Genomic DNA, 12,451 nt, shown 5'->3' with positions numbered 1-12,451 from the left:
AAGGTTCAGGAAAATCATTTAGAAAAACCTACCCAGACTAAAATGACCCACTGCATGTCGAAAACAAAACAGAGCTTTTGTGGCATGAAATATGAATTCAAGAATTCACTGTCCCAAACCTGTTTGCTGGGGTTTTTCATATAGGTGTTGCTTCTTCTCAGAGACTTGCTTCGGAGCTGTACCCAGTACCTTATTTACCACCTTCAAGCCCTCCCGCCAGGAGGCAGGGGTAATTACTGCACAAAAACAAACCAAAAAAACACATAAGAATCATCAACACAGCCCAGAATATCATTAGATGCTCTCTGCCCAGGCTGTGGGAAATTACGGGTTGGCGGTACCTAAGCAGAGCCGGAAATATTATTATGGACTCCTTTCACACACGCAACCAGCTTTTTGACCTACTGTAATCGATAGCAGTAAAAATATTTTGATTCTATTTGGTTCTCTTCTAATTTTTTTCTCTTTGTGACTCAATTTAAGGGGCAAAATTCTAACTCTGTAATCAAAAGTGATGGGCTTTATTAAACAATATGACAAGTAATATACTAGTATGAATTAGTTATCAATTTTCTTATCCTAGAAATCAATCTATTTTGACATGTACACGTCATCGTAAACTTTCTGATTTCTAGCCTTGATACTAGAATAAAAATGCTCATTTATCCTTTTTCTAACCTGTTTTTGCATTTTGTCCAGGGGTAGCTTTGTGGATTTTCCTGGTTGGTTTTGTTTCTCTCTCCACATAGTGATGTATTTGCCGTTGTAGCCTTGGAGCTGAACTTTCTGTGATGAATATGAAAAAAACATGTTAGACCTTTTGTACTTGTACCTCTAACTTTATGTTGTGTCTTACCAACAGGATCTTTATGCATGCCTCGGTTTGAACGGTAATGTTCATCCGCTTTAAACATGTCCCCAAGTGTATTAAAGGTCTTTGCCTCAGTATTGCTGAAGCCTGAGAAAGAATCAAACAGATGTTTAGTTGTGGAGTATTTTTTAAACCCACAATACATTTTCATACATGTAAGACACTTCAGCGATACCTTTATAAGTAGGCGCTTGTGGTGCAGCTGCCACCTTCCTTATTTTGGCTCTTGTGCCACCTCGGTTGCTCTTGTTGGCAATTATGGGCTGCTCAACACGGTCCAACGCTTTTTCCTTCTCTGCAGCCTGCTCCTGATTTTTGACTTGCTTTCGAATACGCTCTTTTAGCTTTTCCAGCTTATTATCAGGTTGGTGTCGCCTAAGATTTTCCAAACGATGGCAATCAGAGCCTGGACTGGTAGAAGGACTGCTTTCCCATCTACAAAGGAAGTCAGAGGCAGGAGGTAGACACGGACTGGACTTTTGAAGATCCATGGCGTGGGTGATTGTTGTCTTGGGAACGATGTCCTCCACAGTTGGGACCGTACTTGAAGCATGTGGTGGCTCCAATGTCTGTAAGTTGTCTGTCACAGGGGTTGGGTTATTAAGGCAGACATCTGTACCGCCTGTGGAGCATGTGATGTCCTGTGGCTCGTCTGTCTTCTTGTCCCAAATGTCTTTTTGGTAGACAGACTTACTAAATGGTGTGTCTAAGGATGGTGACAATGACCCGGAAATTGACTTGCTAGGCTGCTCCAGCTGAGACGAGGGTTGTGATGGTGGGGAAGAGTCTCTGGAGATAAACCAAATTACAGTGGATCAGCAAACAGGATCAAGATTTAGTCTTCTTAAATCAACGCACAAGCATATGGAGGGTTGGATGGTCACATTTCATGCCCTCGTTACAGTTGATGAGTGCAAAAAAGGGGGTGGGGGATTTGCTACTGTAAAGACATAACTTTTTGTAGTAAATAAAAAAAACAAACATTTGTTTTGGGGATGAATCTTTTGCTGACAATATAGTACAGCATATTTCTGAACGGAGATTGAAAGTTTCAATCAAGGGATTGAATTGAACCGTCATTGTTTTTATTCCGTTGAAAACATGATATCGCCTTAAATACTAGATAACAGTATTTCAGAAAGATTTTATTACACATTAGAATTATAAATACCAACCGATATGAAGCGAGTTCCTCCCTGAGCGCCATACTGTTGTTGTGACTGACATTGCTGTCTTGGGTGGTGTTTCGTAGAGGGCTGCGGGAGCGTCTTTTATTTGAGCTTGACCGGCTATGGTCATTAGACTTCGAGACCACTCTGGTCTCATCTGTAGTAAGAAAGCAATTGTAACATCGCGTTACAGATGAAATAAATCAAAATAACTTCTAACAATTTTCTCAATTTATTGTAACATGATTTTTAAATGCTTTGGAATAACGCACTTCTTCTGCTGACTGATGCAGAAAGTTTCTTCTTGGGTAGGTCCATGACAGGGAGAAGGAGCGCAGTCGTCCCGGGAACAGCCTCCACATGGTTTTCAATTCGTCGGAGCTAAACACACAATAGTTCCCCATATTTTGTTGTGTCGGATAGTGTTGTAATACTGACTTACGTATTGACCTGGTTACTAATTAGTAATCTGTATAAATATTGTAAAAGGAAATAAAATACTGATTACATTTAGGTTAACCTAACACGAAAAAAATTGAATTTAAAGTACTTTCAAAATTGAACAAATACCAATTCTAGTTCACCATTACAGAAATGGATGTGCTGTATACTTACAGCAGCTTTGGACTGAGACAAACTGTTCCATGCATTTGTTAATTCTGTTGGAAGAGGAAAAATATTATGAATATATATATAAAAAAAAAGACAAAACATGTGACCAGACCTATTTCATTTAGCACCTGTATCATTGTGGTGATCCAAGTGTTGATGAACTGCGACACCAATGGGCAGAGCCCTCCTACTACTCTTCATCTCACCCATTCACCTGCAGAAAAGGTTGGATGAATGTAAAATGAAAAAAAGGGGGGTGGGAACAAATACTAATTTTGTACTATCCATACTTAGTTTTGAAAGACAAAGCAATGCGCAATGCTGTGATTCGGGAATTTGCTTATTGACAGATTTAGATTTTGGAAATGCTACTTGCATTATTAGCAACAGGTAAAACAAGCATATTCACAATTGACAATGACAAAAAGGTGATACTCAATGTATTGCATATTTTTCCTGTGGTAAACACGTCATTAAATCTTACACCAAGCTAAAAAACTAAATCATTTAATGAAGGTAGCAGAAAATTGTTCAGTGTGTGCTTATTCATTGTACGGATTAAGCAATTTGATAATATAAAGTCAACACCCAAGCTTAGGCAATTCTAAGCAACTTCAGCCTATGAAACAGCAGCATTATTGATAAAATCCCTGTATTTTACGGCTTTAATTATCTTCGGGGGGGTTTTCATCAGACAGCAACATCAGAATTTTTTTTATCTTTGTCTGTACAAGAAGTTGCCATTGACAAAATCAAAACAAGAAAATAACACTGAGAAAAAAAACAGACCGCAAATTCAAATAAGGAAATGTGTCAGCTACAGCCAATTACATATAGAACTTTAATTTTAGGAGCATTTAAAAAGCACAAGCAAATACATTCTGACTGTATCCGTACCCTTTGCAACAATACTCTTTCTCCAGAGTGGTGTTGTTGTAAAACTGGTTTAACAACAGTGTCTGCAGAATTTCCGTGAAGAGGGAAAAACGGGTGATTATCGGATGTTGATTATGTGACGTATACCCCCAAAATACCTGTAGTGTAAGACTTAAATGCGGCAGCCAGCTGCAACAGTGGCTCGTTTTGTTATAAACAATTATTGCTTAGTTTGAGCAGCAAGGTTTTCACAGGACATTAAGGAAGAAAAATCATGCAGCTTGATCATATGAATCACATGACATTGCCCTGAGCTTAAGACAGATCGAATGGACAACAGTTCCTTCTATTTAGTAATTACAGTTTGAGCTTTATGGACCCTCACTCGTCCCTTTATGGACAAGTGAGCGATTGCAGCGTATGCACAAATTCTTTCAGCCGACTGAATAATTGCAATCAAATTAACATTACGCTGCTTGGGGCTACTATTAAACATAAAGATATAAATATAAACTGTACATTGCACTAAACGTATGTGTTGCTCAACCATTCATGTTCAAATAGCCTAAAGCTAAGGAAAGATTGGGCAGAAAGGATCTGGAAAGGCATGAACAACAATTGGTAATGTCCTTAAATACAACAAAATAAAGTCATACTGAGCAGCAGAAATCCCGCTGAAATGGGGCTGTTTAAAACTGCTCCCCAAGAGTTTCTATTCAGCCAATTTTCTATTTAACTGTCCGCACACACCTGAATCAAATATCAGCTGGTCAGCAAGTTCTGTTGCAGAAGGCTGATAAAGATCCTGGATATTTGATTCAGTTGTGTTGCTTGAGGTAGACATCGAAAACATCCTGGATACGTGTTGTGAGAACTGGACCTGGGCGGATTTTATCAAGTTGAGTTTATTTTTCATATTTTGTTTCCTTCTTTTCCTATATGTTCCACTAAAAAAGAAATCCTTAGTGCATCAAAATCGGGAAAAATAAAGGAATAAACGGTTGAAGCCAAGGCATGTGGGAGACCAGACCCCTGAAAAATGATAGAAATATATATATATTGATATGAAACATGTATAATCAGATTATGGTAAATGGTTTGCATTATTCATGTAGTGCTTTGGCATTAGCCATAATTAATACGTAATTGATGTAAACAGATCCTTATTGAGACTTTAATATATTTATCGCATTTAAAAAAATATGTTATGAATCTTAGAATATTTACCTAAAACCTTTTTCTACAAAGTACAATGAAAATAATACTAAAAATGTTAAGAACTATCAAACAACTTTTGCGATTCTTCTTCACTCATTTACTTTAATATTAAATATATTTCCATTATATATATATATATATATATATATATAATAACCATCTTTCAAATATTTTTTTCGAGTAAAATAATCAAAACAATACATGTAAAATGCGAATGTATCTGAACTATTTAGAATTTTAAATATATTTTTTTACTATTTATTCTAAGAAACATTTGTTGTGAACTAATCCATTTTTTTCTGGGAAAGTACACGAAACAAATTAATCAAAACTGAATTTTCATAGGCCTGACAAGTTACTGTATCGTCTTAGCGGCATAATATTAATTTAAATCAGTCTCATTACAGTACTATGATTCACTTAATAACAACAACTAAATTGTTTACAGTAGATGCAAACGTCATAGATAGATAGATACTTTATTCATCCCCGCAGGGAAATTCACAAAAAGAAATAAGAGCCAGAATTCCTATTGAATACCGATTTGATTTCTGCTATTACCTAACTTATTAAGTTAGGCGTGGAGGACTACTGTAGTTATGTTATGGCACTGACCAACCTGCATGAGCCACTACCACACCTTTATCGGAACATTGATCTCGAAGGTTAACAAATATTGAGTTGCTTAGCGACAGAGACGGATCAACGGGACGGAATGACCTCGTGTACTGGTTTAAGACTTCTTGATGTTCTTTTTTTCGTTTTGCAAATAAAGACAGTACTTTTGGAATGAGCATGGGGTTTTAATCATGTCAATAATCTTCTTAGGGCGTGAACGAAAAAGGCTATCTCTGGTATGAACCAAAAGATGAGCGTTTATAATGCTACAAATCAGACATAAAAGGCACCTAACTATTTCCCGAGTTTATGTTTATTAATGAGTAATCAATGTCAACCCAGGAAATGATCGGAGGAGTAAACTTAAGAGTCTATATTTAATAAACTAGCCTTGAGGAAGTCGCTGACGAAGACAAAACAATGGTAAAAAACACAATGCTTACCGTAAGGGATAGTCGTGTGAATCATTTAAACGTCAATAGTCCCATTTAAGAATGAAAACGGTCCTTTCGTCGTTAAAAAAATCCAAAATCGCCCACTTTTGTTGTCTTTATTTGGCTAATGCTAGCTCAAGAAGCTAACCATAACACTAATGCTAAGCTAGCAACTTTTTCATCGACGAGAAGTCATTGTTGCTCTGAGAACATTCTTAGTGATGAAAAAATAAAATAGCCAGCATGGTTAGGGTTCCGTAAAGAGAAACTGGGTCCAGATTTTCTAGTTTATATTTGCCGGGTGACTGCTCAGAACCTTTCCGAACTGCTGAACTCGAGATACAATCCAAGATGGGGCGCTTTGTTACGGACTACTTTGCAGGTATCGCGATACTTGTAATACGTCATAACGGGAGAAAACATAATTCTGCGAGGTTGTTCGCTTTGAATTTCCAAATTTCGCGAATTAAAATGTTAAAACATTTAATTTACGCGCAAGAAGAATCGTTAGCCCTGGTCAAATCTAGTTCCCGATATAGTATCTACTTTTAGTTGCCTTTCTGTGTCCGAAAAGTGCTATAAAATTGAATCTCGATTCGATTTGGTTTGATTTTGACATGGATTTTTACCTGTAGTACGGACTCAGCAAAGTATCGTGATATTTAAAAAACCTCTGAACAGAGGAGACTTCATTTTGCTGGCTTTTGAATTTACATTAACTGGACCGCTTATCTTCAGTAGGGTCGCGAGAGTGCTGGAGCCCATCCCAGCTATCCTGGCAGTGGGCAGGGGACACCCTGAACTGGTTGCCAGCCAGTCGTATGGCACACAGGGACAGACAATTTGCTCGCTCATTCACGCCTAGGGACAATTTGGACCGGCCAATTAACCTGACATGCATGTTTTTGAAATGTGGAGGAAACCGGAATGCCCGGAGGAAACCCACACAAGCACGGGGAGAACATGCAAACTCCACACAGGAGGTTTGATCTCATGACCTCAGAACTGCTCCGCCGGACTGCCCCCTACATCGTAATGATTAAAATTGTCTTCATTGTCATGGATTACGATTAAATTACAGTACTTTTTCATAACAAGATTTGACGTGGCATTCCTGGATTAATATACAATAAGCATTTAAAACATACAAATATGTAACAATACATGTACACATGTTGAATGACGGGCAGCACGGCGGAGCGGTGGTTAGCGCGTGTGCAGCACATTTCTAAGGTCTTGGGAACCTCCTGTATGGGTTCAAATCCAGCAACCGGACTCCCTGTGCGGAGTTTGTATGTTCTCCCCGTGCTTGCGTAAGTTTCCTCCAACATTCCAAAGACATGCATTTCAGGTGGATTGGCCGGTCCAAATTGTCCCTAGGTGTGAATGAGCGAGCGAGTAGTCTCTCCCTGTTGAGTTGTCTCAACCAGTTCAGGGTGTCACCTGCCCACTGCCCGATGATTGCTGGGATGGGCTCCAGCACCCCCGTGATCCTACTGAGGATAAGCGGTGCAGCTAATGAGATGAGATGAGATGTTGAAAGACTAGTTACAATAATGATAAGCGTGTTATTATTAAGAGGGAATTTACGTACCTTTACTGTCACCATGCGGTCAGAATTACAATTACATCAGTACGAATTCAACAAGTGGATCATTAATTATCATTTATTTTGCAAAAAAGCAACGAATTACAACGCTTAAAGAATACTTGCAAATGAGTGATACAATTGAAATAAAATCAAAAACATATCATAATATAGGGAGATAAAACGACGAACCCCGCCCCCTTCCCCCAATCAACCCACTTCTCGGTTGCAGACGAACGCTTTTTAAGACGCCACCACACTTTGCCATCCTTCCACAGAAAAGGACAATAGCAGGTAAGAAATTTTGTCCTGATACCTGCATTTTGGGGTGACAATATAGTTCAAAGTTTTTTTGCACGATTGAATTGCTTTTGAGCTGCGGGAATGTCTATAGTTAAAACTGACAGGGGGAATGATTTAACGCTCAGGGTGCGTACTGACTCATATTTGGCCGTGGGAATTGAATAGGGAAAATATGTGGAAGTATTCAGATTTATTTAAAGGGATAGTATATCAATCTACTTTTGTTTATTTAAAGACGGAGTTATTAATGTAAACATATATCATTCTATTAAATTTCAATTTTGCAATGGGTTAAAATCAAATGACAGCCCTATTTTGCAGAGGAGAAAACAAAAAAAATCAGATGAAGCGAGGCCTAATAATTAAAAAACAAAATAAGTCAGGTTACGGTGAAGCCTAATTCGTGGATACCATTCATTAAGACACAAAACAAGATTTTAGAAAATTCAATTAGTATCCGATAGTGTACAGAAACAGAACGACAAAGTTTACTAAGAGCTTTGAAATTAAAAGACCTCAAAATTACACAAACACAGATTACATATTGAATTCCTGCTACGCAATGTACAGAACATGAAAGAGGAAAGATGCTGGATATGTTGGAACATAAATTAGCTATGCCTAAAAGAAACAGTCAAGTAACACAACGCAGGGTATGCTGATATACCAATTGCTTCTAACTGGACAAAACATGAAATGAAAAGAACACAGAGCACATACTCACAGAGGAATTGAATGACAAGATAACATTCTGACACCTACCTGCTGTAAAAGAAGGAAAATGTAAAAGAAGAACACAAAACAAATCCGACAGGTACACAGTACAACAAAGAGAGTTGAGAGATCATGAAATATAACGGAGGAACACTATGTAAAACTAACTGAAGAAAGAACACGACTTTTGAAATAAATCGACTGATGCAACCTGGACACATCATCAGTGATGTTACCTGGGATCACAGAGTGTTTCGGATCTTTCGAACATTGTTCACACACCCAGGCAACCCAGCTGTGGTTGATCAGACCCCTACTTGTGTCCAGGTAGCACTACTTCACACATGCTTCACCTCTCCTAAACCATAACCACCTTGAGGCAACCTCTGCTGCCCCTATGACTTTCTTGATAGCCCCTTTCTTGTTGACCCCTGTGATGCCCAAGATCTTGTAAGCCCTGCAGAGAGACTGGCCAGCCAAACCTCTGCATCCCACGTCAATAGGCTCACATCATGCTTTCCACCAGTTGCGCCGGCACTCCTCCAATATCTAAGCACATCTGTTGTCTTTCTCTCATTGGCCTTATCAATACGGTCCCCACATGGAACAGTGAGTTCCTGGAGAACAATCTGCTTGGAGGCCTCCGAGATGAGCAGCACGTCAGGCGCCAGTGTTGTGATGGCAATTGATTCTGGGAATTTCAGTTGCTTCCCTTGGTCAACTTTCATCCTGCAGTGTTTTGCTGTTGCTAGCAAGCCAGATGAGATAGCTCTGGCAGCTTATAGTGGCTTCACTTGATACACTTGGATTGGCCGATTCCACAGCTGAGGGTGTTCGCTATGACCTTCAGGACTTGGTTATGGCGGGAACGGTAATGCCCCTCACACAGCAGCTGAGGATATGCTCCAGAGTCCCCCTATTTAAAAAGAGGTTGCAGGCTGGTGACTCTACAACCAACCAGCTGAACAGGTTGGATGGGCTTGGTAGTACTTCGTAGACAGCCTGGATCAGGAATTGTATTCGATGGGGCTACGCTTTCCACAAATCTGCCCAAGAGACTCTGTGGTCCATTGCATGCTCCCATCTTGTCCCGGCTCCTTGCTGCTGCATTCCAACCAACCTGCCTCCCCACTCCTCCTCTACTGCTGCTCACACTTCTTTCTGCACCAGTGATTTCCCGACCTTTCCCTGTGGCTTGTTGTAGGTAAGGGTTCTGCTGCTACCCAGGTCAGCTTTTCTGTCCGTCACTGTCCCCACCAGTGCCTTGTGCCGTACCTCTGACTCAGCCACATCCACAGTCTCTGCTTCTTTCCACCTCAGCTCTGTTTTCAGATTGATCCCAGCCTGGGTGAGCTTTGGATCCTTTGACTCTATGTATTGCAGCACATCCCTTGCCAGGCTCACCTTAAACTCTACATTCATGCTGCTGATGGGGAGCATCAACTTGTTGTAATGGCCATACAGGGCGATGCTGCTCAGGCTTCAAAGTAAGCCCAACCATTTAGAAACCTTTTGACTCCTCTCAAAGCCCCTAATGGCAGAAATTGGAACCTCATAGATCAGAATGGTTCAGAGAATCCGTGGGAGGATGACATGTTGATAGATCCAAGCTTTGATCTTACCAGTCAGGCCCGACTTGTCCACTTAGGCTAGCCAGGCCTCTAACTGAAGGTTGGTAGCATTAAAGGCTGCTGTGGCTATAAGGCTGCAGTCAAACACATTCCCCAGGCTCTTCACTGGTTTCTCAGTGATTGATGGTATTTGGATGGGGCCAAGCGTGAAGTGGAACCTGTTGGTGACCTTTAATTTCTTTAACATCAGAGATCTGGATTTGCTGGTTTGAAGCACATGACTTACTTGTCAGCTGATCTCACATGGACTGTCAATGCTACTGTTATTCTAAAGTCAGCCAGACAAAGGCTCTACTTCCTTCGTCAACTCAAATCAGTCCGTCAATCCGTTCTAGTCAATTTTTATCGTGCTATCATTGAATCCGTTTTAACTCGGTCAATCACAGTTTGGTTTGGTCGCGTCAATCAGAAAGAATTGTCAAAGATGGAATCAGTAGTGAGGATGGCAGAGGAAAAAATAGGCACTGGCCTCCCGTCCCTGCAAAGTATCTACATCGATCGAACTAGAAAACGGACACTAAAAATTAGACGATCCCAGTCACCCTGCTCGCAGGTACTTTGATTACCTGCCGTCAAGTCGCCGACTTCGCTCCATTGCGAGCAAGACTTCACGTCTTAAAAAGAGTTTTTAACCCTTCCGCAATCCGTATGTTCAATGGGAATTGATTTAGGTTATTATGTATAGTATTATTATGCCAACGGCGTTCCTCCGACCTATTCTACTCTAGTCTTGTTATTTCAATATTCTTCCTTTTTAAACTATTCTATATATACATATATTATACACTACAATATATTTTTTACTCTATTCTTTTTATTCTTTTAAATCTATTATTTGATCATTATTGAGTGTTAGCGTGTCAAACGATTTCTTGTATATATCATGTTTATGGTTTATACTGGCTGAATAAATAAATACAAAAATATGCATGCCCAGCTGGCGTCTCCCTTTAGGATCCAACTACTCCCAGGGACAGATCAACCGCCAGATAAAAAGAAAGGCAATGAAGTATATGTCCGAACACTAACCAACTCTACTGTCCTTCCACCAAAATGGACAAAACTAGGTAAGAACAAAACCTGAAAGAATACAGCGCAGAATATGTGGGAACAATACCTTGCTCTAATTGAACAAAACATGAATATAGGATGACAAAGGATATCATCTCACACATGAATACAAAATAAAAAGAGCAACTAACCACAAAACATAATATTGGAAAACTGGCTGGCTTTAACTGAAATAAAACATGAAAGTAGGCGACGCAGGATGTTGGGACAGTAGCTAGCTCTAACTGAACAACGCATTTGAGCAAGAAAACGCAGGATATGTTGAAACACTGATTCACTCCAACTGATTAAAACATGAAAGAAAGATGACTCAAAATACTTACACGTCGAAGGAACTATAATGAGAGTGCCAACAAGTCAGTGCAACATAAAATTGCAACACTTATTGCTCAAACCGAACAAAATATTACAGAACACATAGGATTATGGGACACTAATTACCTCTAACTAAACAAAACGGAACAAAACATGAGAGAGAAGATGTATGGCATATCCCCTCATGTGGATGTAACAGTAACAGCTAAAAACACCAAAACAGAGCACGACAATGCAGAAAGTACAAAACAAGAAACAAAAATCAAGTTATTTTTCTTTTGAATGTTTCATTTTGATGTACTAATATATACAGTAAGCACTCTTGCATCCTTTCTTCTTTTCAGTAGCTGAAGTAATCAATTAGAGCCAGCATTCTCATACCATGGGAGAGTGGCAATAAAGGAAGAGGCAGTTTGAATAATCAGTGCAGGAGTTGGCAGACGGCTGCAGGCAACAGTTTCACAAAAACATCACGGCAAACAGTTTTTAATTCTTTTAGGGATTTCTTTCCCCATTCTTTACACAGCACTTGCATTGATCTATCATGTTCTGAAAGAACACCGATCACCGCTCGGGTCGATACCGCTTGAAGACTACATCGTGTCAACACTTAGTACCGGTACTTGCTTCTGCAATTCAGCAGGGTGATCTTTTTTCTTTTCATGTTGAGATTAAATAACATTCTTGTCACGTATGAGGCCCTGCTTCCAGAATTCAGTGCAATTAAGGACTTAGATTGCACTAAGGAAGGCAAAACAACGTTTTTGTGTTAACTGATTCAAGTCAAGTCAAGTCACTTTTATTTGTATAGCCCTTAATCGCAAATAGTCTCAAAGGGACGCACAGGTCATTGCAAACCACAGACTATCATTACAGACTATTATTACACCATCCCCTGGTCTAAAACCTACACGAGGGCAAGGAAAAACTCAAAAACCTCAACATGAAGAAAATGAAGAAACCTTGAGAAGAGACCGCACATGTGGTAATCCCCCTTCCAGGATGACCAGGCCGCAATGGATGTTGCAATA

The 12,451-nt window shown here is 39.7% G+C and overlaps 2 protein-coding genes across 3 annotated transcripts in view; one reads left to right on the top strand and one right to left on the bottom strand.

Annotated features, from left to right (window-relative positions):
* The window catches only part of cep350 (centrosomal protein 350), a 30,992-nt gene extending 24,856 nt beyond the window's left edge, over nt 1-6,136 (bottom strand). For both annotated transcript variants that reach the window (XM_088348892.1, XM_088348893.1), the window contains exons 1-9: nt 5,808-6,136; nt 2,781-2,866; nt 2,656-2,699; nt 2,313-2,421; nt 2,047-2,197; nt 1,047-1,660; nt 857-958; nt 679-786; nt 120-236 (exon numbers count right to left, since the gene is read on the bottom strand). In XM_088348892.1, the coding sequence (XP_088205018.1) occupies nt 120-236; nt 679-786; nt 857-958; nt 1,047-1,660; nt 2,047-2,197; nt 2,313-2,421; nt 2,656-2,699; nt 2,781-2,862 (1,327 nt within the window). In that variant the 5' untranslated portion in view covers nt 2,863-2,866; nt 5,808-6,136. The remainder of the gene's footprint in view (nt 1-119; nt 237-678; nt 787-856; nt 959-1,046; nt 1,661-2,046; nt 2,198-2,312; nt 2,422-2,655; nt 2,700-2,780; nt 2,867-5,807) is intronic.
* Nucleotides 6,137-7,559: 1,423 nt separating this feature from the next.
* cacna1ea (calcium voltage-gated channel subunit alpha1 Ea) overlaps nt 7,560-12,451 on the top strand; it is a 153,081-nt gene continuing 148,189 nt past the window's right edge. The window contains exons 1-2 of the mRNA XM_088348895.1: nt 7,560-7,680; nt 10,972-11,101. Coding sequence (XP_088205021.1) covers nt 11,088-11,101 — 14 coding nt within the window. The 5' untranslated portion in view covers nt 7,560-7,680; nt 10,972-11,087. The remainder of the gene's footprint in view (nt 7,681-10,971; nt 11,102-12,451) is intronic.

The sequence above is a fragment of the Urocampus carinirostris genome, chromosome 12, assembly GCF_059441175.1.
Source record: "Urocampus carinirostris isolate Australia breed hairy pipefish chromosome 12, RoL_Ucar_1.0, whole genome shotgun sequence".
Lineage (NCBI taxonomy): Eukaryota > Metazoa > Chordata > Actinopteri > Syngnathiformes > Syngnathidae > Urocampus > Urocampus carinirostris.
This window is presented reverse-complemented; position numbering and strand designations above follow the sequence as displayed.